We start from the raw sequence: 27,714 nt of genomic DNA, 5'->3' as shown, positions 1-27,714 counted from the left end.
ATTCAGTTTGAATCTGTTTTTCCAGCCGGTTCTTTTTTATTTGTTCCAAAGATTGTCTGCCCATCCTCCTTATACTCTGGACTCTCCTTCCAGAATTAAAGCTATTTCTGTTTTTTTGGAAAGATAAATATCTTTCTTGCTCTCTTCCCGAAGTACTTCCAATTGGAAATCCATAGTAATAAAAGCTATGGTTTGTAATAAGCACTTCTATGTACTTTACGTACGAGATAATCAAGGCAGACATGGTCTTTGCTTTCTGTTCCATATGGGGCTCAAACCTAAAATGTAGGGAGAGCAGGTATTTTATTCTCATTTTACAGACAGGTTAAGTGACTTGTCGAAGGTCAAGCAGCAGGCCAATGGCAGAGCTAGGATTAGAAACCCAATCTCCCAATTCTAGTCCCAGTCCCTTTCCCCTATCCCACACTAACTTTCTCTGTACCTCTTCTCTTGTCACGTGCCTAGCTGTAGGGAACAATTGATTTTCTCTTTTTAGGTGATTCAACGGGCAAACAGGGCAAACTTAGAGTTGAAGAGAAATATAAAATGAAAGGAGTAAGCCCAGTACCAAGAACTAAGAGGAGAGCTTTCTATACAGGGTTTCATTGTTTGGTTAGAAGAGTTCCTGACCACTACTACTCACCTCAGTTTCTCCCTCCTTCCCTTATGGTTATGTACTACTGAGCTTAGGCCTTTCTCTCTAGACCTCCAGTCCATTGCAAATAGGGTCCCATTCACCTGGTCCTTAGGGTTGGTCTCGTTCTGTGTTTAATAGCTTGTTTCCTATTATGTAGATAGGATTGGGAGCAAACAGCAAGAGGTGGGAGTTTAAGGCTCTTTGTAAATGAAATGATTCTTCTTAAGCAGTTGTGGCATTATCGTTGTCAAGCATCTGTTGAGGGTCTAATGGAAGAGGAGTCAAGGCAGGGACACCTTTATACTACTGCCCTTATTGCCCTTCTCATCCTCTTTCTTCCTCCCTCCTCAGATGGAGCCGTTTAGGCCTCTGGTTCTGAAACCCTTTTGGTCCCATACTGAGTGGTGGAAGGATGGGCCCCTAGCACCCAGGACAACTGCCTCACTCCCCCTGAGGCGGCCGTGCCGAGACAGGATGATGTGTTTTAAGAGTCTGTTAAAAGTACTTACTGTTTGTCAGCATTGTTCTAAGTGCTGGGGTAGATAGATGCGAGTTAATCGGGTTGGACACGGTTCCTGTCCCACACCGGGCTCGCAGTCAGAGTAGTAGGGAGATGAGGTATTGAATCCCCATTTTACAGATGAGGAAACTGAGGCACAGAGCAATTAAGTGACTTGTCCAAGGTCGCACAGAAGGCAAGTGGGAGAGCCAGGATTAGGGCCTTGGTCCACTGACTCCCAGGCCCGACCACTTTCCACTAGGCCATGCTGCTCCTCGGCAGCAGCGTTTTGCCTGAAAAATTGAGAGTTTCTAGTGGAATATTTGTTGGTGGTTATAACAAGGAGGCTGGGCCAGCACGAGGTGGACACTGGGGAGGGACTACTACCTGCACTCTGACTCAGTGGAAATTTGCCCCGTGACCAGTTGTCGTTTGGCTGCTTGGGAGATGGGATTGGTCCTTCGTTCTTTGCGGTTATCCTCTTCCCTGACGGAGAAACCACACTCTCGTTGGGCCCCATGAAGGCTGATGCGGAGTCGAACGTTGCATACAAGAAAAACAGTTTCCCCCTAGAGCATTTCGTTGAGGGGGATCTTCCAGGAAATTTCAGTGGCTATCATTCAGCATTTTGTTTTTCCCCTTGATTTCTTCTGAGCCAGTGAAAAAAGCAGCGGCAGAGATGTTGCCAGGCAGCAGATACTCCTGGTGACCTGAATAATGAACTGGCACCGGCTTACTGTGACTTTCAGGCTAGCCATTATTCGGGGTCTTTTTCAGCTCCTCTCTGCCTCTTGGTTTTCCTGCGCTATTACTGATAGGATAACTGAGTCCTTCCCTGGCAGAGGTGATCGAGTTATCTCGGGGTAGGAGGTAGGGTCGGGGGAAGAGAGGAAATGTGGAGGAGAGAGAGTACGAAAACTGGAATACAGCTGGTTTTCCACCTACCTCCTGGTCTCTATTCCAAGAGGGCAGGCACCTCCCCAGCCAGGAATTTCCTGTTTCTTGGAAGAGACCTTGAAACAGGAAGACTCCATAATGGCTGGAGAAAAGGGTCAAAAGCCAGACCCGCTGTAGAGAAGACCCCCAATAATCAATCGGACGATCAAAGAGCTTTCTTTGATCCACACAAATAATAATAACAGTATTTGTTAAGCACTTACTATGTGCTAAATACTGAGATAGATTCAGATTGAACAAAGTCCCCATCCCTCATGGGGCTCATAGACTAAGGGGAGAGAAAACAGATATTTACAGTTGAGGAAATTGAGGAATAGGAAAGTTAAGTGACCCACCCAAGGTCACACAGCAGGCACACGACCGAGCCAAGATTAGGACTAGAATCTGCTGGGTCCCGGGAATCATCCATTTATGAAGGGGAGTAGCAGGAGCCCGGAGACCATTTCCAGTCGGAGCCGCAGAGCGAGACTCGTCCTAGACTGGAGCTGTTGATGCCCATTGCCCTTCTAGCCGGTGCCGTCTTGGAGTCCCACTGAGGGTCAAAGGCCACCTGGATTTCACTCCCAAGCCCGAGCACCCCACAGGGATAAGCAGCAGGTGACTTTGCAGCGTTTCCGGCTCGAGGGTGCTCCGAACCCCTGCCGGGGATCCCCCAGTGACACCGTGAGAGAGCCGCGATGCTCCGTCGGACTCCGTCCAGTTCTCCCCGGCAAAGAGTTAGTTGGAGTGGAAACCTAGCACCTCATCTCTATGGCAACTTGAGTTCGGCCAGTGACCTTTCTTGGAACCGATTCCTCCGCCTGGTTAAGCTCGCCTCTTTTCCGGGCGGCAGGCTTTCCTCCGTCTCTCTGCGTCGTTCTCTCGCTCTGGTTCGCTCTTATTTTTCCGTTACAACCTCCCCCACCTCAGCCCTCCCCACCCCCCGCCTCGACACACCGTGCGACTCCCGCCTCCGACTGAAAACGAAACCCTAGGCCGCAGCGGTGTCCGACAGCCGTATTTGTTTGGCAAAGGCGAGACCGGGCCGATTCGGATGGGGGTAGCGGACTTGGCAGGGGAAGGTGGAATTCACCTTCGAGCGTCTCCAGCTAAATAGGCTGTCTTGGAGAATGTTTGCATGCGAGTCCCAGACGGGTCTTCCCAGCAGAATGGGAGCGCTCTCGTCGGCGGAGGCGGGCCTCGCCCGGGCCGCGTGTTCGGCTTGCATGTGTGTGTCTTTTTTGGACGAGTCTGCGTGCTTCCCACCCAGCAACACTCTTCTATGTCTCTCCACCAGGAGGCACCCTCTTACCAGGGACCGACCCCACAGCGGACACCGTGTCAGTGCAGCCCATCCCAGCCTACTGGTATTACGTTCTGGCAGCTGGAGGTGCTGTTCTGGTTCTGGTCTCCGTCGCCCTGGCCCTGGTCCTTCACTACCACCGGTTCCGCTATGCGGCCAAGAAGACCGATCACTCCATCACCTACAAAACCTCCCACTACACCAACGGGGGCCCCCTGGCCGTGGAGCCCACCCTAACCATAAAAGTAGAGCAGAGTCGCAGCCCGCCCTGTTGAGCGAGGAGTCAAGGCCAAGGACACAAAACCAAACAAACAAAAAAAAGCAAACAGACGAGAAAGACTTCACTACTTTGCCTCGATTTTGCACTTTTCTCTTCGCCTAGTCTCGGCGCGACTCTTTCGACATCTCTCTCCTCTCTAGGCCCTGCTCCGTGTGTGTGAGCGTGTGTGCGCGGCCGCGAGTGTCACCGTGTGGATCTATCCTCCCTCCTCCCCACCCTCGCCTTGGTTCTTTTTTGAGTTTTATTACTTTTCCTTACCAAAAAAGCCCCCTTGAACCTAATGCTGCATCTTGGATTACACGAGGAGACGCGTCATCCCGTGTCGTTTAGAGCTGAACGTGCCTCTTGGGTTTGCTTTTTTTTCCTTTCTTCGATTGTGTCCAGAGACTGGTTTGACCTGCCCTGTTCCCCAAACCTCCCCTTCTTGGGAAGCTTGCCTGGAATACCAGTGGGAAGACTGGAAGAGTGTGTGTGTGTTTGTGTGTGTGTCTCCACATTTGTAAGAGTGCATGAGGGTGATTGAGTGTGTGTGTGTGTGTGTGTGTGTGTGTGTGTGTGTATTTTGGGGGAAAACCCTTTTCGAACTGTCTTTTGTTTTATTTCTACTCCTCTTGCAAAAGATCCAGAGAACCTTTTACCAGAAAAGAATCTACCAGTTTGTTTACTTGGGGAAGAGACTGAAGCTTTTTGTTGCCTTATCTAGTTCTGACTGGGTTTCTGTTGGATAGCCTCGCAATCTCTGGGGACTTAATGAAATAAAGAGACCGTCACTGACTGGCAGGTGCCCTACTCCTCTTCCTGGTTGCAGGGGACGATTCCCCTCCGTGGGCTCGCTGACATCATCTTTTTCTATTGCATCGTGTCTCACAGCGATGAGAAAATACGGCCATTCTGTGTTAGTGGACCTTCCCTGTCTGCCCCCCAACCCCCTGTTCCCCGCCCAACCCCCAATCCCGAAAGGAATCTGTGTCAAGTTGCCTTACCCCAGAAAAGCTCATAGTGAATGTTTAGCCTTCACCAGTTAAATCCAGCCTTGGACTAAGTCATAGACTAAAACAAATGGGAGATGAATGTTCATTGACTTAAACAAAGGGAAGACTAATGTTGACCGTACAGTAGTTTCATGAAATTCAGGGGCGCTGGGGGTGGAGGGAGGTGAGCAGGGAGAGCGCCATTTTAAATAGCATCACCCAGACCGGGTAGGGGGTGGGGGTGATGGTTGGGTTCTGTATTTCTGCATGTGATGGGGAGAGACAGAGGGCAGCCATTTCTTTGGTATTGAAAATCGTGACAGCGGACTCTGTCCTTACCAAAACAAAAGCAAGGGATTTGTTTTCTCTTCCACCGAGGTAGCTGAGTGTTAGAATTCATAACCACCGAATTATAAAACTGTCCACCTGACTTACCTAAATATTATGAGAGAGTAGAAAGTAATCATTTTTTGTTTACCAGCGTGCTCCCCCTAAAGCAGCAGTGGCATCTGGCAAATCAACCGAGCAGGCAGACCCGGTTCATTCCAATTGTTGCTTCGGCTGAAAGGAGCAGGCTTGAGAGAGGGCAAATCCACCTTGAGCTATCGATCGGCTCCAAAGCAAGTGTACTGGGGGAAATGGGCCTGATGATAATACAGGCGAGACGGCGAGAGGGGGTTTAAATAATTAAATTTGGTGGTTGCTTTTCCCCAAGCCAGAGGCTTTTCGGTCGGAACCAGGTTCTGAGCACCGCGTCTTCAGTCTCATAGGCGGTGCTAACACTTCCGCCTCGGGGTACTCTGGGCTGCTCTCCCAGCCAGCTGGGCGACTCATCACTCTCGCCTCTGGGTGGGTGGCGAGGGATTTTCCAAAGCCCTGATACCTGCCGCTCCTTATCAGATCGAGAGTTTAAGGACACTTGGTGTCAGCGAACCCCCTGAATTCCCTGGCAGTGCCACTTTTGACCCTACAGTTGCCTGGGACAAGATCCAGGCCAAAAGGCCCTTCCTTCCCCGGGCAGTTCCAGAGAGGGGCCACAATAAGCGAGGTGGCATCGGTGGCACCTCGGGCTCCGTCCTTGTGGTGATTGGCCCTGGAAACTCCCCAGGAGGCATCTGATGCCCTGGGAGAGACCCCAAGAAGAACTTAGCCGTGAAACTCCCCCGGCCGACTTTGCCTGGAATGGCTGGGGGACTGGAAACTATTTGAGTTTCTCCCTTCTTTAGAAGCAGGAAGACCTTCAGCGGTCTCTCTCCTCTACTCCCTGTAGTAGGTGATGCTATCTTTCTCCAGATGGTAGAACAGAAACCGAGGGGCCACTGACATCAGAGTGGTCCCCTACAGGTAGCACTACAGTGTTGTGGGGGCTGCCTCTCGGTCTCTGTCCTCCTATCATCCTGGTATTCTCCAAAATTCGGGGCACGATGCTTGCTCAGAGATGTCTCCCCCCGGTCACGTCAGGCTGCTTTGAGGGAGCGACGTTTTGGAGTTTTCTTTGGAGGTGGCAGCATGCCGTGCACGATGATAATTTATGCCGGTGCGTCCAGGCGTTTGCCTAGCCCAGGTACATCGGGGAAGGGAGAGATGTGAGATCCGCCAATGAAATGGCCCCTCTGAGGCTCGTGAAGCATTTTCCCGTGTGGCAGTTACTGGTGAGCATCTCAAGCCCTTGAACACTGGCGAGATGAGAAAGCCCAGACTCTGGGGTTCAGTCCTGTTCCTTGAGGTTATATTGGCAGAGGCGTTCACGCTACGGTTGGCCCCAAATGAAAATTCATGAAGCTTCCCTTGCTAAAATCAAGATTCCAGAAATAAGGTGAAATGCTGCCTGTGCCTCTCTTTGAATGAAAGCCAGAAGTAGGGAGGAAAACAGCTGGTAACATTTCAGAGGCGGGTATACTATCCTATCTTTAAAGCAAAGCTAACATGCCAACATAAAAAGAACCCGCCTAAAATCACCAAAGACAAAAAAACAAAAAACAAAACCCAAGATCGCGTAAAGATTTTTACTCCCAAGTCTGTGACGCCCTCCGCATTACCCACTTGCCTGTGTGTGAAATATCTTGTGGAAATTGGAAACTATTTGAAGATGTATTGTGTGGAATGTAATAAAATGATGATATTTTTATACAAACAGCTGGTTTTTTTCTTGCTTTGGAGAAGAGAGTCAAAGTGGAGGCTTTGAACAAATTGATGTTTCCCAAGTTTCCATGTTTCCTTCTGAGCTGTAGGGGATTTGTGGGGAGGGGGAGGAGAGAAGTGGGTGGGTTCCCCCCTTGCAGCTGAATGCCTGCCAGCTTTAGTTCTTTTATTTTTATAACTCCATGTTAGGAGTTTTATCCAATTTGTGCAGCTGAGCCAACTTTTATGATCGGTGTGGGATTTTTGCAAAAGTTGCTAAGTGCTAAATTACTAACTGTGATTGTACAAAATTTCTCTGGATGGCAGACACCCCGGAGGTTGGACATAGAATTTCCTAGGGTCGCTGGGGGAGGGGTTAGCTTAAGGAAATAAAGAACTCGGTTCTATTTACAATTCAGGGGTTCGGTTGGAAAAGAACCAAATCGCTTAAACCCAATCGATCAATCGATCGTATTTATTGAGTGCTTACGGTGTGCGGAGCACTGTACTAAGGCTTGGGAGAGTACAGCATAGCCGAGTTCCCACTCTCTTAGAAGACTGCTACTTAGTGGGGTGGTGTCGGTCCCCAACAAAAAACAACCTCTATGAAGGACATTGCTCCTGGCTGCCTTTAGAGAAGGCAGGATTTCATTTATAAGTGGGTGATGAGAACAGTCCTAGGCACGTAGTAAGTGCTTAAAAACCATAAACATTATTATTATCATTGCTAAAACGGCTCTATGTCGTTTTCTTACACGAATAATAGTAAGAGCAGCAGTAGTAACAGAGTAGCGGTAATAGCAGCAGTAGTAACCGCAGCAGTAGTAATAGTAATAATAACAATAGTAATGACGGCATTCGTTAAGCACTTACTATGTGCAGAGCACTGTTCTAAGCGCCGGGGAGGATACAAGGCGATCAGGTTGAGCTACGTGGGGCTCCCAGTCTTCATCCCCATTTGAGGGAACTGAGGCACAGAGAAGTGAAGTGCCTTGCCCAAAGTCACACAGCTGACAAGCGGCGTAGCCAGCATTTGAACCCGTGACCTCTGACTCCCCAGCCCGTGCTCTTGCAGCAGTAGTAGTGATAATTAGAATAATCATAAAATAGAATAAGATAATATAGAGTAAGATGATATAATAACCGGAAACGACTCGACGGCATAAGAGAAGTAGCAGTAGAAGCAGTCATAGTGGTTGCAGCCGCAGCGGCGGCGGCATTTGTTAGTGTTAGTGCCGGCCCGGTGCAGTGCCCTGTACTAAGCGCTTGGGAAGTGCAGAATGAAGAAGGGTCACGTTCCCTGTCCAAAAGGAGCTTGCCTTCTACCAGGGGAGGCAGACGTAAAAATATTTGCAGCCAGAGCAATCTAGAGTTTCACCTCAGAGGGAAGTAACTCAAAGAGATGGACTGCTGGGATGAAAATCTTCCCCTTTTCTGTCCCCTCCTTTGCCTACTCTTCCCCTTAGACTGTGAGCCCAATGTGGGACAGGGACTGCGTCCGATTTGATGGTATTGTACCTACTCCAGTGTTCAGCACTGTGCTTGGCACATAAAAAGAGCTTCCAGATACCAAAATTATGATTATTATTAGGACTGTGTGATTCTTCAACTGAAGGCAATCGACTTTGCTTAGTGCCCTCACTGCAATCAGGAAAATGGATCAATTAGTGCTATTTATTGAGGACTTGCTGTATGTAGAGCACTGTGCTAATGCTTGGGAGAGTATATTACAACAGAGTTGGTAGACATGTTCCCTGCGCACAAGGGGCTTACAGTCTAGAGAAATACGTTCTGTGTATTAGCTCCTGATTAATGGCTGGACACTTTTGCAGAAAGCCAAGTCTTGTATCTTCCCTAGTGCTTGGCACATAGTAAGCACTTAACAAGTACTGTAAATGTCATTATTATTGTTGATTGAAAGGCTTGCTTTGTCAGTCTCTGACCCATAGTAAGCACTTCACAAGTACTTTAATTATCATTATTATTATTATTGATTGAAAGGCTTGCTTTGGCAGTCTCCTAGGCAATCGGGATCTCCAAGGCAATGGTCACCTACATCATCTAGCCAAGGAGATGAGCAAGATCCACCTAAAGGAGGATGGGCAGTCAATGGACTTGGAACTGTAGGAGGGGGTGTGGGAATCTGGGAATTAGAGAAGCAGTGTGGCCTGGTGGATAGAGCCTGGACTTGGGATTCAGAAGGACTTGGGTTCTCATTCCAGCTCTGCTGCTTATCTGCTTTGTGACCATGGGCACTTCACTTCTCTGTGCCTCAGTTACCTCACCCGTTAAATGGAGATTGAAACTGTGAACCCATGTGGGGCATGGACTGTGTCCGACCCGATTAGCTTGTATCTACCCCAGTACTTAATTCAATGCCTGGCACATAGAGAGTGCTTAAAAAAACCTCAGAAAGGACAGTGAGTGGGCTCTTTAAGCTGACTAGTGGGAGGTTTATTGTCTCCCCTCTCAGGTATCGGGAGAAGGGATAAGCCCTCTTGAAGTGCACTTGAATGAGCTTCAGAGCAGAGAGGATTCTGGCTTTCCAGGATCCATTCAGAAGGTTTCCGTGTCCCATCCTGAAAAAGACAAATCATCAGGTGCTGCCATCCCAGAGACTGGTACTGTTGTAGGTAAAGCCCTCTGAACTGCAGCCCGTCAAGTAGAAACATCCAGCTGTCGTTTCTGATGATTATGCAACTCGACTCTAAAGTCCCAGCTCTGAGCCTTCTGCTGGCTGAACCAAGCTGGCTCAAAAAGATGGCTCAGCCACTCTCCCCTTTTTCCCAGAATGCGCTTGGACTGGTCCTCTAAGAGAGGGGACTAGAAGTCCAGTTGGCTTGTATTATCATATTTGTTTTCTTTACCCCCAAATCCTTTGATGTTTTTTATTGTTTCACACAGACGACTGGCTCTGTTGTAAACTGCGTTATAAAGGAGCTGCCATTTCATTTGGACTTGCTGTACTCTGTGGCTGTTCAAATCTAAGCCGAGCTGAGGATCTGAGGACGTGGGGTTTTTTTTTTCCTTAATTGTGTAGATCAGTGGGGCTCTCACAGCTGTAATTTGCCTTTCATTCCCTTCAGTGACTGTCCAAGCAAAACACAAAACAAATCCAACCGGAAAAAGGCACCAGCAGTTGACAGAAAGAAAAAGAATCTGTCCCAAGTAAATAAATTTAAAGCGAAGAATAATTTGGGATTTAATTAAGCTTGAACCCAAGAATCGGGTGTAATGTGTGGATGAGATCACTGAGTCACATTGAGTGGAAGCGAAAAGTAACTCACTATTGCCAGAAATAGTGCACGTCTGTGGGGTGCTTGGCAGCTAACCACAGAGCCAGAGGGAGTCTGAAATGTTGGGAGATGGAGAGGGCAGAATGTTTTCCAGGATCCAATAAACAACCGTGAGTCAGGGTTCCACATCTCATTCATTCATTCCTTCAATTGTATTTATTGAGTGCTTACTGTGTGCAGAGCACTGTACTAAGCGCTTGGGAAAGTGCAATATAGCAATAAAGAGAGGCAATCCCTGCCCATAACAAGCTCACAGTTTGAGGGATGGGAGGCGGGCGGAGACAGACATCAATTCAAGTAAACAGGCATTTATATAAATAAGTAAAATTACAGATTATATGCATAAGTGCTGTGGATGGGGAGAGGGGGGCAAGAGCAAAGGGAGTGAGTCAGGGTGACACGGAAGGGAGCGGAAGATGAGGAAAAGTGGGGCTTAGTCTCCTTTCAGCTCCTCCACCCCCTTCTCATCTACTTCCTCACTGCTGCTCTGGAAGGAACATGATTGGCAGGGACAAGAGAGTACAGAGGACACTGAGCAAACCCCTGGCACTAAAATCAATTCCTTCTTGCAGGTTCATAGTCCCCATGTCTTTGTGACCAGACTGAAACTCATCCTTCTTTTACGACAGGAGACTCCACGCCCTAGCTCCTGGGTGAGAGAACCAGTCAGTCCCTTCCCTCAGAAGCAAAGCGACAGTTACTATTCGTGTCCTAATGCTTACTTAGATTTGAGTGCCAATTCCTCAGAGCTAGTGTTTGACAATGTCTATAAAGAGAAGCGCTCAATGAATACTGAGAGGTAATGGGGCCCAGTGGAAAGAGCAACTGTGTTCTAATCCCAGCTCTGCCATGTGCCTGCTGTGTGACTTTGGGCAAGTCACTTAACTACTCTGTGCCTCCATTTTCTCCTCTCTAAAATGAGGATTCAGTACCTGTTCTCCCTCCCACTGAGATTGTGAGCCCCACGTGGGATAGAGACTGTGTTTCAGGCTGTTTATCGGGCATCTACCCCAGAGCTTAGCACAGTGCTTGGCACAGAGTAAGTGCTTCACGCATTCCATAGTTATTGTTATTACTACAGGATAGATTGATGAAGAATGAGTTCCATTTGGCTTTCTTCAAAAAGGGGTCATGCTGTCTCTGTTATTCATTTATGTTTTCTACTAATAATTTCATATAAAACATTCTTTAAAGGCAGGTCAGAGTGTTTTGGTGCAGCTTCAATATTCCGGTGAGTCGCAGAGACTCTCAAGCATCCTCAGGGCCCAAACCAGATTCCTTGGGCTTGTGCCCACCATCTCCTTTCCCAGGTCTTGAGGACTGTGACTTCCAGGAACTGAGGGGAGGGGTCTGGCCTTGGTGAGCTGCTTTACTCTTCAGGCCCTCTTCTGGGGACCTGCAGACGGTAGGTGGATAGAATCCTGCTTGGGGAGTTCGCTCCCACCAGATGGTAAGCTCCCCAAGGGCAGGGGACCGTATCTTGCTTCTGCTGTGCTCTCCCAAGTATTTAGTACAGTGCTTTGCCCTCAGCAGGCACTCAAAAAATGCCAACAATTGATTGATGAATTGATTAGGGTGATATGCAAAGCCATTTTTGTGTGAAATTACCTCCAGAGAAGGAGGCAAGACATCAGGAGGCGAAGCTGTTATTTCAATTGTTCACCTCCACGTCGATCTCTTGTCACATTTTAAACTCAGACAAAAGCAGAGCTAACCAGCCATGAACCCTCTCGCTCTCTCCATGTGGGCACATCTACCTATCTGTTCTTCCCCTTGACTCTATTTATCGCCATCGTTCTCGTCTGTCCGTCTCCCCCGATTAGACCGTGAGCCCGTCAAACGGCAGGGACTGTCTCTATCTGTTGCCGACTTGTTCATTCCAAGTGCTTAGTACAGTGCTCTGCACATAGTAAGCGCTCAATAAATACTATTGAATGAATAAATGAATATCTGCATTTTGGAGTTTCTGCCAAGCACTCAGAATGTCTAAGCTGCTGACCAGTACTCCAGGGGCATAGTTTAAGGGAAGACTGGGAGGGTGTTGCTTGAAAATGTGCTGTCTTTGTAGAGTTTACCTTGCAGATACTCTGATTTTGCCTGCTAAGCTCTAAAGTGTTGAAAGTTATCTCTTGTCTTGGGCTAACCAAGCTCCACAAAGAAGGATTCTGGGCAGGGACTAATAGTGAAATAATAAGGTATCTGATTTTCCTAAGCGATGGCATATTTTCCAGCTACATACAGGAGCCACTGCAAAAATGCCCACTTAGCATAAAAAGTCATCGTTCGCTCTGGTACAATTGATTTTGATGATAATTATGAAGCAGACACAGGGAACAAACTGAGTGTCTGGTTACTTCTTCCAAAGTAGTATATTCAGCAGCTGGAGAAGTTTCTGGATTAGCAGCCCGTTCCCCTGTTGCCTTTGCTCCTCAAGCTGTGTTTTATAGCTGGAGAGGTGCAGCTTTAGCCTGTCTGCAACAGAAGCTTTTGCTGCCGCTGCTCTTGCTTCTGCTATTCCCTCACATCTATAGAAAGGCTGAAAAAAGGGGAAGAGGGGGAATGTTTCTGACTTTTCAGGGGTTGCTAGCCCAGAAATTCCCATCCTTTCTGGAAGATTGGCAGGACCAGCTTCAGACAGAAAGAATATGAGGTAGCCGTCTCAGGGTGCGAAGTCAGAGGGTGAGGTGCTAGTGAAACTTAAAATCCACCAGCCTCTCTCCAACCGAGTCGTAAATTTCACCTGTGTCAACAGGGACTTGGGAGGGGTCTGTAATGGCTCTGGACGAAGGGGTGGGAGGGGATGGGGAGAGGGGGGAGGGAGTCAGGGGTTTCCCTGTAATGCTGTAATTTGGGGGATTTGGGCCGACGAATGATGTTATCATGAAACTGCTTAATGGAAAGAGGTAATTTTTTGCCCCTTGGCCGAATGTCTGAAGCCAGCTTTGGGAGCTGTTGGTGATAATAATTTTGGAACTCATTAAGTGCTTACTATATGCCAAGCACTGTTTTGAGTGCTGGGGTAGATACAAATTAATGAGGTTAGACACAGTCCCTGTCCCATGTGGGTCTCACAGTCTTAATCCCCATTTTACAAATGAGGCAGACAAGTGGAGAAGCTGGGATTAGAACCCAGGTCCTCCTTCTGACTCCTAGGACTGTGCCGTATCCACTAGGCCATGTTAACTGGCGCCTGGCAGAAAAGAAAGCAAGAAAAGGAGTTGGAGTCAAACTCATTTTGGGACCTCTTGACTGGTCCCTTGAGTGAGGAGGCTTTCCATTTCCTGGTTTCCAGGTGCCTGCCTGGAAAGTGTCAGAAAGTGTCAGAAAACTAATCTTTCAGTGTCAGTAAAATCCATTGCTTTTTGAAAGGCTAGGGTTCATCCCTGGCCAGAGTGCGCCTGGGGAGTAGAGATTAGGGGCTGAAGAATGCCATCTTCCTCCTTCAAAGATCCCTCCAGAGTGGAAGGGGCATAGCCTGCCCATAATAGGCTAACAGGCAAATGCCAACTCTCCCTTCTCTGAGTTGAAGCTGCTGCTGCCCATCACCTCTCACCAATTGGTCCAGAGCTTTAGAACTCCAGGGGATACCTTGTGGCCTCCAAGACACAACCAGGCTGCTACCTGGAGTGGGGTCCTGTGAAAACATCTGTCAGAGCCATAGCTCTCTAGAGGTTTCTTCCTTATGGGAGAAGCAAAGTCCTAAGGGGAAGTGGGCCTGAAGCCCCAACCACTGATTGTGAGGATCTCCTGCTGTCAGTGAGGCTTCTCCATTCTGAATTCCTCTTTTTGGGTACTGGGTCTGCCGGGAGAGCAGCTACTGGGTCACCTTATAACAGGATCGGGTCGGGCTTAAAGAGGTCTTCTGCTTCTCTCTGGAGATCTGCCTAGACCACCCAGACAGTGAACCTCAGCCCTGTGGCTCAGGAATTCCTTTAAAGGAAAAGAAAATGCACAACTTCCTCCTGGAACCCTTCCCGGAGTTGAACCACCCTCATTGCCTGGCAGTTCATTTTTCAATCTGACTGAAATTCTTCCTGCTGAAGTCAGCCTTTCTCTCCAAAATAATAGTATTGATATTTGTTAAATGCTTACTATCAATCAATCCATGATATTTATTGAGCATTTGCTGTGTGCAGAGCTCTGAACTAAGCTCTGAGGAAAGTGATAATAATAATTGGGGTATTTGTTAGGCACTTGCTATGTTCCCAACACTGCAGTAAGTACAGGGGCAAATTCAAGATAATCAGGTCACAATCTAGGAAGGAGGGACAACAGATACTCATTCAATCATATTTATTGAGCACTTACAGTGTGCAGAGCACTGTACTAAGCGTTTGGAAAGTACAATTCACCAACAAATAGAGACATTCCCTGCCCACAACGGGCTCATAGTCTAGAAGATATTGAATCCCCATTTTGCAGATGAGGGAACGGAGGCATAGAGAAGTTAAGTCACTTGCCCAGTGTCACACAGCAGACAAGTGGCGAAGCTGGGATTAGGACCCAGGTCCTCTGACTTCCAGGTCTATGATCTTTCTACTAGGCCACGCTGCTTCTGAAGTAATAATGTTGGTATTTGTTAAGCACTTACTACGTGCAGAGCACTGTTCTAAGCACTGGGGTGGATACAGGGGAATGAGGTTGTCCCACGTGAGGCTCACAGTCTTCATCCCCATTTTACAGATGAGGGAACTGAGGCACAGAGAAGTGAAGTGACTTGCCCACAGTCTCACTTCAGTAGAGTTGGTAGACATAATCCCTGCCTTCAATCAATGTGGCAAGTCCCATGCTAAATTCAGTGGAAGGTACAAGATGATTAAACTGGTCACAGTCCCTGTCCCACATGCGGCTCGCAACCTAAGTAGGAAGGAGAACAGACAATGAGTCCCCATTTTACAGATGAGGAAAATGAGGCACAGAGAAGTTGGCTTGCCCAAGGTTACGCAGCAGGCAGGTGGCAGAGCCAGGATTACAATCCCCATATTCCGACTCCCAGTCCCATGATCTTTCATCTAGACCATAATGTCTCCCAAAATCCTTCCTCAGGAGAAACGGAAAACAAATTGGTCACCTCTTTCCCCTGTGGCTATTCTTTAAGAATGAAGGTGACATTACCTCAGCTCACCGCCTCTACTTTTTGAGACAAAATAAACACTCTCCCCTAGCTTTATCCTCATAGGGACTGGAGTAAGAATAATTGGCAATAATGTCTCAACCCTCAACCATAATCCATCATTTAATCAATAGTACTTATTGGGCATTTATTGCATGCAAAGTAATGTACCAAGCACTTGGGAGAATATTTACTCATTCATTTATTCAGTGAAATTTATTGAGTGCTTACTGTGTGCAGAGCACTGTACTCAGCTCTTGGAAAGTACAATTCAGCAACAAATAGAAGCAATCCTTGCCCACAACGGGCTCACAGTCTAGAAGTGGGGAGACAGACATCAAAACAAGAAAAAAGGCATCAATAGCATCAATATAAATAAATAGAATTAGGTATATATATATATATGTATATATATATACATCATTAATAAAATAAATTGAATAATAAATCTGTATATATATGCACAAGTGCTGTGGGGCGGGGAGGGGGTTAGAGCAGAGGGAGTGAGTCGGGGCAATGGAGAGGGGAGGAGGAGCAGAGGAAAAGGGGGGCTTAGTCTGGGAAGGCCTCCTGGAGGAAGTGAGCTTTCAGTAGGGCTTTGAAGGGGGAAAGTGTGCTAGTTTGGCAGATGTGAGGAGGGTGGGCGTTCCAGGCCAGAGGTAGGACATGGGCCAGGGGTCGATGGTGGGACAAGCAAGTACGAGGCACAGTGAGGAGGTTAGTGGCAGAGGAGTGGAGTGTGTGGGCTGGGTTGTAGAAGGAGAGAAGCAAGGTGAGGTAGAAAGGTGCAAGGTGATGGAGAGTTTTGAGGCCAGTAGGAGTTTACAGTCTTGAGGGAGAGACAAACATTGAAATGAGCCACAAAAGGGGAAGCAGCAGAGTATAAGGAGATGTGCATAAGTCTGTGGGGCTGGGGGTGGCGTGAGTATCAAAGTGCTTAAGGGGCATAGACCCAAGTGCATAGGCGACAAAGAAGGGAAGGAAAAAAAGGATGGGGAAATGAGAGGTTAATCTGGGAAGGCTTTTTGGAGAAAATGTGATTTTAGTAGGGCTTTGAAGATGGGGAAAGTGGGAGGGCGTCTGTCTGATATGAAGTGAGAGAGAGTTCCAGGCCAGAGGGAGGATGTGGGCAAGGAGTCAATGGTGAGAGAGACAAGATGGAGGAACAGTGAATAGATTGTTGTTAGAGAAGCCAAGTATGCAAGCTGGGTTGTAGTGGGACATGAGCAAGGTTTAAGTAGAAGAGGAAGAGCTGATTGAGTGTCTTAAAGCCAAATTGAGTGATTTAAAGCCAATCTTGAACCCAGGTCAAGCGTTCTTGCATTCAAAAACACTAGAAAATGGACAGACCATGCTAGCTAGATGGGGTGCAGGACTTGGGTCACTGAGTGGACTCCAGCATGGGCTGAATCCGGCTTCTATTTCTGGCTGCCCATCACCAGGGCCCAGGACCCCCAAAAATTGGGCAGCAGAGGCGAACATCCCAGGGCGGCCTGAAGGAGACAGTCTGAAGCCTCCAGTTCTGCGTTTTAGCAGGAACCCCTGGCCCTATCAGAGCTGTTATTGTGGCCGGGTCCCGCTGGGGTCAAGAGATGATCTGTGCTGGTGTGGCATCCTCAGCCCATGTAGGACCTCTCCGGCTCCTTGCATCTCTCATCTTCCAGCTCCGACCCTGCAAAGCCGTGGCTAGAAACCAGGAGATTGGAAATGTTGATAAAGGGTTTTCCAGTAGGATTGCGTAAATCGAAGCCAAACTCAGCAAGGGGTTCCCACGGTGACCTAACGTTCCGACAGAGAAGATTTGGCCAAGTTTTGATTCTCAAATGAACTTCTGGCTCCTTCAACAGTTGGAGCACTGAGGAACAGCTCCCCACACCCTCAGTCATCCCTCATTTTGGGGTTCCCCAGAGCTCCAAAACCCTGCTGAGGAAATGGCCCCGTGTGTGCCTGGGGATTTGGGTGAAGATTGGAAAGTTGGGCAACACCCAGAATAGGTTAGGACTGAGCTCTATTTGCAGTTGAAGAGATTTTTCTGGAATACTGGAATTACGTTTAGATTCACCTCCGGAGACCTTGCAGGGGTTGGGGAGGGGTCGCATGAAGGAGGGAGTCTTTTTTCGAAAGGGCCAAAAACCACACATCTCATTCTGAGTAATAGTAGTAATGACATTTACTGTGCATCTACTAAGAGCAACACACTATCGGTTAATCAATCATTTGTATTTATTGAGCATTTACTATGTGCAGAACACTGTGCTAAGTGCTTGGAAGAGTACAATTCAGCAAAATTAGCAGACACTTCCCCTCCCGTAATGACCTTATAATCTAGTGTGTCCCTAAGCACTTGGGAAAGTAGAAGTAAAAGTCATGAGGAGTTGTCAATCTAATAAACTCAGGTGCATGGCCCCTGTAGCCGTCAGTTACCTTTGGATGCCATGTCTTTGACTCCAGGCACAGTTAGCTAGCATCAGAAGGAGCAGAGAGCAGATAAAACAGCACTGCAATCCATCACATTGCTTTCTGGAGCAAAGGGAAATCCAGAAAAAAAGATATAATAATAATAACAATAATGAGATTTGTTAAGCACTTACTTTGTGCCAAGCACTGTTCTAAGCGCTGGGGTAGATACAAGGTAATCAGGTTGTCCCACGTGGGGATCACAGTCTTAATCCCCATTTTACAGAGGAGGTAACTGAGGCACAGAGAAGTTAAGTGGCTTCCCCAAGGTCACACAGCCGATAATGGCAGAGCTGGGATTAGAACCCATATTCTCTGACTCCCAAACCTGTGCTCTTTCCACTAAGCCATGCTGCTTCTCTGGATATGTCCTGGAAAAATTTTCTTCGAATAGTTCATTAATGTATCCAGATGGTCGAGTGGTCTCAAATCACTGGCTAATTATTTTCTGTATTGATTAGTGGATTCTACAAAGACGTCTAGGACATTTGGGTTCTGATTTTTGGTGTATTTTGCTGACAGGACACTGAACTTCTCTTTGTCTTGGTTGAATCATCTTGAAGGAATATAATAGAATAAAAAGACACGGATCCTGCCCGATAGGAACTTTCAGTCTAAAAGGGAAGGTGGGCAGGCAGAAATTTTTACACTTTTACATTCCCAGGGGATGCTGAGTGGAATGGTGTGTTTTCCCTCTTTGATATTCATGTCCTTGGTGTTAAATGGATTGGTTAGAGTTGATGTTTCAGCTTTTTTGGAGGGTGGTGGGGAGAGATTTGCTGCATATGTATATACTAATGCTTTGGCTGTTTTCAACCCTGATGATAATGTCAGCTCTGCCGTAAGCATTATAGAGTTCTGTTTCCCCTAAAGTCTAGGGGAGACAATCGATCAGTCTATCAGTCAGTGGTATTTTTAGAAGCACCATGGCAAAGCAAAAGAGCACGGGCTTGGGAGTCAGAGGACCTGGGTTCTAATAATAATAATAATGATGATATTTGTTAAACACTATGTGCCAAGTACTGTTCTAAGCTCTGGGGTAGGTATAAGGTAATCAGGTTATCCCATGTGGGTCTCACAGTCTTAATCCCCATTTTATAGATGAAGTCACTGAGGCACAGAGAAGTTAGGTTTCTTCCCCAACGTTACAGAGCAGACAAGTGGCGGAGCCGGGATTAGAACCCACATCCTCTGACTCCCAAGCCCGAGCTCTTGCTGCTAAGTCACGCTGCTTCTCTGCTAATCCTAGTACTGCCACATGCCTGCTGTGTGACCCTGGCAAGTCACTTAATTTCTCTTGCCTCAGTTACCGCATCTGTAAAATGGGGATTCAATACCTGTTCTCCATCTTAATTAGATTGTGAGTCCTATGTGAGACAGGGACTATGTCTGATCTGGTTGTCTTGTATTTTCTCCAGTGCTTAGAACACTGCTCACCATATAATAAGCGCTTAACAAATACCACAATATATTATTATTTGCTTATTGTGTGCAGAGCACTGTACTAAGTGCTTAGAAGAGTACAATACAACAGAGTTGGTTGATGTGATCCCTGCCCTCAAGGAGCTTAGTTTTGTGGGGGGGGGTTCTGGAAAAAGTCCTACAGTTTACATCCTGAGCCCCTTGCGTGAAGATTCTGGGCAATTCCTGGAAAAACAGCCTACTCCCTGGATGTTCCTGTTATTCCTGACTGTCAAGCTGCAAGAGTCTTTTCTTCTTCATCCTTTCTTTGTCCCAAGCACACCTTTGATTGAAAGATCCAAGTTGGCAGGGAAGTGCTGCTTTAATGTAAACAAACCTGCCTCATGTTTTGAAATGAGCCAGTCATCTGGGTTTGAAGCAGCTACTGATCATAACCTTTCTGGGGACTTTAAAAAAAATACTGTTTTGTGGTAAATTTGCTTTCCCCTTTACTCATACTGGGGCTTCTCACTCTCCTGACGATTCTGTGATGATGTCTGTGGAGACATCACAGCGCTGAAAGGAAATGAAACGGTGTCAGGGCAAGTCCACAAAGACTGATGCTACAAGCCAAAACAAAATGATGTAGACTCAAGTTATTATTTTTCTGTTCAAACCCCTGACAATGAAAGACCAGTGGAGGAAAAGTCACCCTTCATGAAACTGAGAATAGTGAACCAGAATATAAAATGCTTAAGGGCTGGTATTTTATCTACTAACTCTCATACTCTCCCAAGCACTTAGTACAGCGACCTGCATGGAGTAAGTGCTTGATCAATTTTATTGATGGATTGGAAAAAGAAAATATTGGTCCGGTTGTCAGTTATGTAAGTGGGAGATGTTCTGACTTACGGGATGGAGGGCACATCTACTAACTCTATTATAATGTAGTTTCCCAAGTGTTTAGTACAATGCTCTGCCCACAGGAAGCTCCCAATTAATAATAATAACAATTGTGGTACTTGTTAAGCACTTACGACGTGCCAAGAATTGTTCTAAGCACTTGGGTAGATACAAGTTGGACACAGTCTCTGTCCCACATGGGACTCACACTCTTAATAATCTGACATAGCGTCGATTTTTCTGCTCCCACACTCACGCGTACAATTGATTGATTGACTGAGGCTTCAGGATACTGGCACCATCAAGGACCAGTGGGCCCCTGGCATAGCCACAGTTCCTGTGAGGATGACAGGGTTGGAAGTTTTGCTGCCCAGAATGGGCTTCATTTGATTGGAAGACCCTAGAGGGCAGGGATGGCATCTTCTACTTATCTTGTATATTCTCAAGTGCCCGCTACAGTGCTCTGCATGTAGTGCATGCTCAATTCATGTGGCTACTACTGCTGTCTCTGTTGCTGACCCCGCTATGGCACAGAGTGAGTATGAGGTGATGCATTTGACTAACACGGTGATCATCATCACCACTCACACGGTCACAGTGATGGATGGGATGAAGCGTTGTGTGTGTGTGTGTGTGTGTGTTTGGGGCCACAGTGGAGGTGGAAATCATTCCCCCCAACTCCTCTTCCTAGCAAGCTAAGAAACAGCAAGCAGACCCAATCACAGGGCCCCTAGAAGCAACAGGTCCCAAGCTTGATCTAAGTAGTGGCTGTGTAGTCATCGCTATGGACCCTTAAACACGAGGAGAAATTCTGCTCCTCCAGGCGTAGCTCCGTACTGACTTTTGTTTTCATCTTATGTATTGTGTATTTGTCCTTGTCCCTTCTACTGTTTTAATGTTTTAGTGTTTCGTTGCTCCCAACGCATCCATCTCCAGTGTCCCCTCCCCTACCGCCTACATTCACAGTTTGTGAGCCCTTTGAGGTACAGGATCTGTGTCTAATCCCAGACTTAGTTCAGTGCTCTGGAAACGGTATTAGCATCATCATGGTATTTTTTAAGTGATTTCTAGGTGCTGGGATATATACAAGTTAATCTGGTCGACAGACGGATTATCCCACAGGGAGTTCAGACGAAATAACGAAGAGAACAGGTACTGAATCAGTTTCACAGATGAAGAAACTGAGGCCCAGATGAATTAAATGATTTGCCCAAGTTCACACAGCAGGCTCCTCCTCTGCCTCCCACCCACTAACGGTGGGGATCCCTCAAGGTTCAGTTCTGAATCCCCTTCTCTTCTCCATCTACACCTATTCCCTTGGAGAACTCATTCACTCCCTTCCCTACCGTAGCTTCAACTAGAAGCCATTAGAAAAACACCAGAAGATTCTTAATACTTATTAATGATTGATAGAAAATACAGCCAAGTGGCTATTGAATGAGAGAGCTCTCGATCAAACACCAGTATCAGGACTATTAGCGAGGGGAAATGAGAAAAGGGCTAGTAGAGTAAATTGCTTTCTGCATAACTGTTCTCTTTATGCAAGGCTCCTCCAGTTTTCAATTCTTTCTTCAAGGTTTAGTGAACAGATGCTCTTTTGAAAATGTTGATAAACTGATACTCTTTTATTCCTCTTCTCACTCACTGAAACAAAACTACTGGGATGAGAGATTATGAGAAAAACAAAGTCAAATTTTTAGCTCTTACTTCTTCCCCTGAAAATGGCCTTTGACTTTCTCCAGAGCAAGAATCTTAGTGGCACCACTCACACCCAACACAACAGAGCAACGACTCTCTTTAGACCTAGAAGGGGGCCTCAGAAGGTCAGTTTGTCCATCTCCCTGCCCCTAGACAACCCAAAAGGATATCCATCTCTCCTTTTCTTTAAATCAGCTCACATTGAGATTGTGTGTGTGTGTGTGTGCTTGGGATGACCCATCTTCATTAATCCATCCTCCTACCACAAAAAACCAGTCCCTCCCATTGTCTCTCAATGGAAATTGAGCAACATTGCTCCTTACCATTGAGAAAACTCTTGTTCAGAGGGCCTTCAGGCCTTTCTGGTCCCCGCTAAACCTGCTGGACCTTCTTCGTGGGGCTGAGATCCCCAACTCTTGAGCTATTTTGGTGGCTCTTCCCTGGGCTGCACTATCGTCTCTGTAGCCCACTTCCAATTTAACGATCTCAAATTGAATCCAGAGCTCTCACTGAGGCAGGACCAGTACAGGCCCCTGAGGAAGATTATCCAACAGCTCTACCATATTTTCAGTCAGTCAATATTATCTATTTAGCACCTGCTACGTGCAGAGCACTGCGGTAAGTGCTCGGGAGAGTGCAGTATAGGTGGGAGGAATGATCCCTACTTTCAGGAGCTTTCGATCTTTTATTTATGCACCCTGATTTTAGGTGTGCTGCTTTTTTCACTAACTTTTAAAACCATCATTCATTGCTGGTGTTTCCTTCAAAGCCTTAAGAGCTTCCGTCTCCAAAACACATTCTGCCGCTACTGTTGATAACGTTATTTAACCCGAGGTTCACTATGACTTCCCCAGGCTCCTTTATGCCACACTCACCCAAAGGCGATTCTGCTCTATCTAGTGTTCACAGCTTGTTTTACTAAGTGATTGGAACTTTTCTTTATTGAATATTCTCTAGGTCAAGGAGAAGCAGTGTGGCTTAGTGGAGAGAACATGGGCTTGGGAGTCAAAGGAAGGGAGTCAAAGGGAGTCAAAGGTCCTACTCCTGGCTCCTCCACTTGCCTGCTGTGTGACTTGGGCAAGTCACTTAACTTCTCTGTGCCTCTGTTACCTCATGTGTAAAATGGGGATGAAGACTGTGAACACCATGTGGGGCAACCTTATTACCTTGTGTCTACCCCAGAGCTTAGAACAGTGCTCGGCACATAGTAAGCGGTTAACAAAAATTGTAATAATAATAATAATTTTGAATTTTAATCCAGTTTTCCCAAGTGCTGGCCAACACTGACTTAGCATAATCAGAAGATTTAATGAACAGTCTTCCAATGACATTGTCTAATTCACTATCCTTATGTATCTGAAACTACTCCTCTCCCCCCATTTCATTTTTAGACTGTAAGCCTCCCCGGGGGACAGAGTCATTATCTATTTTCCAACTGTTCATTCTTTCCCAGTGCTTAGTACAGTGCTCTGCACACAGTAGCACTTAATAAAGGTTGTTCATTTATCATTTATTATTGATGGAGTCCTGATTGTCCAGCAAACCAGCATTCTCCCTTCTCTCACATTTACTTTGATGGCTAATGCCTGCCTAGTACCTGGAGCAGAATTTGGCCCAGACTACACTGGCAAGTCATTCACTGTTCAACTCCTGTCCATATTCCCAGCCAGGGTTCTATGTCAGCCCTGAAGGCATTAAGAAATGAGAATATTTTACCAAAATGATTAATTATTGAAAATGTTTGTGCTGTGGCTTTTTTCCTTTTCCCCTTTTTTTTTCAAACTAAAGAGCTGTGTGATCATTTAGCATGAGAACAGATTTGAAAACCGGATCCCAAGATTCATTTTTTGAGTCTTATGACAGACACCACCTGCCTCTTGTCTGCTTGCATTCATGTCTTCATTCCAAGGAAACAATCTGCTTTGTAACGGAATGAAGAATTATGAAGGTGAAGGGCACTGCAGTGGAGGGATTTGGTTAAAAGTGTTGGAACCTTGGTTATCAATCTGCCTGAAACAGTCAGGAGATACAGGACATTAGGGATGGAAATTGGCTGTGATGATTCATTCAGTCATATTTTTTGAGTGCTTACTGTGTGCCTAGCACTGTACTGAGCACTTGGGAAAGTACAATACAATAATAAAGAGAAACAATCCCTGCCCCCAACGAGCACGCAGCGAGGGGTCAACAACTGTGGTTGACTGACTGCACGACTGTCTGGTCGGCCATTTGCAAAGTGGCTTTTGGGCTCGGGGAGGGTGGTAGAAATGTCTGTTTTCCTGGCATCATGATCCCCAAGTAGAAGCAGCATGGCCTAATGGGAAGAGCACTGGACCTGGGAGTCAGAGGACCTGGGGCAGCATGGCTCAGTGAGAAGCAGCGTGGCTCAGTGGAAAGAGCACGGGCTTTGGAGTCAGAGGTCATGGGTTTGAATCCTGGCTCTGCCACTTGTCAGCTGTGTGACTTTGGGCAAGTCACTTAACTTCTCGGTGCCTCAGTTACCTCATCTGTAAAATGGGGATTAAGACTGTGAGCCCCACGTGGGACAACCTGATTCCCCTGTGTCTACCCCAGCGCTTAGAACAGTGCTCGGCACATAGTAAGCGCTTAATAAATACCAACATTATTATTATTGTTATTATTATTAATCCTGACTCTGCCACTTGTCTGTTGATGACCTTGGGCATGTCATTTAACTTCTATGAGCCTCAACCTCCTCATCTATAAAATGGAGGTTCAGTGTCTGTTCTCCCTCCTACTTAGATCATGAGCCCCATCTGGAAGAGGGATTGTTTTCGACCTGCTTAACTTGTATCTACTTGTACTTCTATTTCTACTTACTATGCTTGAAACATAATAAGCATTTAATTAATGCAACAATAATAATAATAATGTGTTGCTGAAAACACTGCTTCCTAAGCCACATATGGACCTGTGCACCCCCAATCATCTGTGATACTTCTGTGCCAACCAACTTCTCTCTCCTACAGTTAAAACACTTATTTATGCATCCCTCTTTTCCTGTCTCCTCTATGTAAATTATTTTAGCTTCTCTCTCCCTTGCTAAATTGTAAGTTCCTCGGGGACAGGGATCATGTCTACTATCTATTTTACTCTCTTATGTGCTTAGTACAGTGCTCTGCACACAACAGGTGCTAGATGGATGCTCGTTCCCCTTAAGATTTAGAATATTTCCTGCTTTTCCTAATGGATCCCTGCCAACCAGGAGAAACTTAGGAAATCTCAGATGCTCAAAAAAGGCTAGATAGTTATGGATCCGTGGTTCAGTGATGGATTATTAGAAGGAAAAGTTAGATCTCCAGCCATGAGGGCAGTCATTACACTGTTCTTTGAAATGTTCCTTGATGTCACTGTTGGAGTACTGAACTGGATGGACCATTGGTATGAATCTCTATAACTTGTGGTCATAGAGAGTCAGAAGAGAGATCCCTAGAGTGTTAAGATGATGGTCGTTGGTCTCTCTCCAATAGAAAAGACAGTTGGGTGGAACTTTTGGAGTTTCTGTGAGAGACACAGATGGTCTTGCACTGCTAATAAGCATGACAGCTTGTGGGATGAGACCGGGCTGGAGGCTGCAGCAGTGATGGACTCAACATTGATTTGGCTTTTTTGTGGCTAAGATTTTTCTCTGTTGATAGTGAAGAGGGGATAGAAGTTTAGGCTCCTCTGGGGAATTGTGGTGTTCTTTCCTCTTGTGGGAGATTGAACTTTTCTGAGAGAAAAGAAATCCTGAATCTCTGGCACCCGTACACAAAGCTAAGCAGAAATTCTAAAAAAAATTCTAAATGGAACTGAATTCTTAAAGGGACACACACATGTGCATCCCCAGAGGTGACACCAATGGAATGCCAGTGCTCTGTTAATTAGCTTGCCAGATTTGGAGAAAAACAGGGTCGTGTTCTTTTCTGGCACGGATTTAAACTCTGTTAGCATTTTACCATTTGGGACAGGTCAATTTCATTGGGTCTCTTTCTTTTCCAGGGTGGTGCTTTACACGAGAGGTAGAGTGTAAATAGAAAGACTCAAAAGCTATCATTAAAAAGAAAAAGATAGGTTCTACTTTGGGGGGAATTAAATGAACCCCAGTCAAGCTTGAGCAAGAGAGATGAGAAATATAAGTTCAAAAGGAACGGGTAGGGATGGGCAATAACATTTTCTTCCCAAGTCAGTTCTTATATTAAAGCATATAATGATGATGCACAACTTCCTTAAATTAGGTTGAATTGGTCTGAAATCCAAATGAAAGGAGGCCTTTATGCTTGACATCCACTAAGACATAGACATGTGGGGTGATGAAATGCACTGGACTAAGTGGGACCTGTTATAATGGTGGTGAGTAATGAGCACTAAGATGCTACTGAAAGCTCTAAGGATGAGGTCCAAGATGAAGTTGATAGTCAGTGACAGCCATTATGTAGACACAAGTGACACATGATTTGCCAAGCCACTCTGAGGGAAAATACCTACGGAGCAAACCTTGCAGGGGTTTAATCTAGCTTTCAAACAATAATTTCTAGAACTGGTTATAAAATCGTCTATTTTTTCTTCCAGTAGGTATCCCAGAAATACCCAGAATTGCAAAAATGGGAGACGAAGATGATGAAGATGTTGGTGAGTACTCATATAATTTGTGTTTCAACTTTCTGATGGTAAATTGGCCTGGAGTGTGGCTTAGTGGAAAGAGGATGGGCTTGAGAGTCAGAGGACATAGGTTCTAATCCCAGCTCTGTCACTTGTCTGCTGTGTGACCTTGGTCAAGCCACTTAACTTCTCTGTGCTTCAGTTACCTCATCTGTAAAATGGTGATGAAGACTGTGAGCTCCACATGGAACAACATGATTATCTTGTATCTACCCCAGTTTTTAGAACAGTGCTTGTCACATAGTAAGCACTTAAATATCATAAATATTATTATTATTATTATTAATCAGTGGCATCGATTGAGCACCTACTGTAGGCAGAGCATGCCTGCATAACAAAGGGATATATTCCCTGTCCACAAGAAACTTCTTTTCCATAGGTTTTATGCCAACATTTCCACTTTAGACACATTTCTAGAGCCTGCAGCTAAATTTTAGTGTGGAGTTAAACAAATGTATATGTGACTATTTTTTCACACTAGAGTAGGGGAATCACAGGTATCCCTGTAGTCCTTTGGGTCCCAACCTCGATGTCCAAGAAACTCAGCACTTATATTTATGTGGCAGAAATAGCTTTTGACCATGATTGATGTTCTTACTCAAGAAGAGTAGTTTACAGAGCAGCCGCTCCTAACCTACCCCTGTTAGATGATTTCAAGCACAGTTTTAGAAACAAGAGTGCTTACCAGAAATTTCACTGGAGAGCAGAAGACTGATTCTTACTCTAGACCCAGTCCAGCATTCTTTATTTAGGCAAAATTTTTAGTGCTTACAACAGGGATGTCTAGTAGGGGTTTGGTCTTGGGTTCTTCCAAGGTAAGCCTGGTTCCCGGAGGACCCTGTGTTTCTGACCAAAAGTGCCTAGCAGAGCTTAGCAGATACCACCAAAAAAATTAAGTACTTACTATGTACCAGGCACTGTACTAAACGCTGGGGGTAGATACAAGCTAATCAGGTTGGACACGGTCCCTGCCCCACATGGGTGTGTCAGTCTTAATCTCCATTAGATGAGGTGACAGGCATAGAGAGGTGAAGTGACCTGCCCAAGATCACACTGCAGATGAGGATGCAGAGCCGGAATTGGGACCCAGATCCTCCTGACTCCCAGGCCTGTGCTCTATCCACTAGGCTTCCTCATTAGAGACATTAGGGCCATCTCCACATGAGATCCATGATCTGGAAGCTGTTGAAAACCATTGTCCGAGGGGGAGGGTGGCGCTCTCAATCGCTCTCGATTCCCCACAGTAGTAAAACAATGCGATGGGTCTTTCCTATTGTAGATAGGAAAGCAGTGTGGCTCAGTGGAAAGAGCCCGGGCTTGGGAGCCAGAGGTCATGGGTTCAAATTCCGCTCTGCCACTTGTCAGCTGTGTGACTGTGGGCAAGTCACTTAACTTCTCTGTCCCTCAGTTACCTGATCTGGAAAATGGGGATTAAGA

General features: G+C 46.2%; 1 protein-coding gene across 5 annotated transcripts in view; it reads left to right on the top strand.

The window, feature by feature from the left end:
• NRP2 (neuropilin 2) overlaps positions 1-27,714 on the top strand; it is a 138,806-nt gene that overhangs the window by 107,518 nt on the left and 3,574 nt on the right. For 2 of the 5 annotated variants that reach the window (XM_029069931.2, XM_007666678.4), the window contains exon 16: positions 26,188-26,247. In XM_029069931.2, coding sequence (XP_028925764.1) covers positions 26,188-26,247 — 60 coding nt within the window. Of the gene's footprint in view, positions 1-3,369; positions 6,761-26,187; positions 26,248-27,714 lie in introns of those variants that run through there. The other 3 variants (XM_007666680.3, XM_029069932.2, XM_016227234.3) reach the window with 2 other exon arrangements.

This window comes from Ornithorhynchus anatinus, chromosome 7 (assembly GCF_004115215.2).
Source record: "Ornithorhynchus anatinus isolate Pmale09 chromosome 7, mOrnAna1.pri.v4, whole genome shotgun sequence".
Lineage (NCBI taxonomy): Eukaryota > Metazoa > Chordata > Mammalia > Monotremata > Ornithorhynchidae > Ornithorhynchus > Ornithorhynchus anatinus.
Note: the sequence above shows the minus strand (reverse complement) of the source record. Positions and strands in the feature narration are given on the sequence as shown.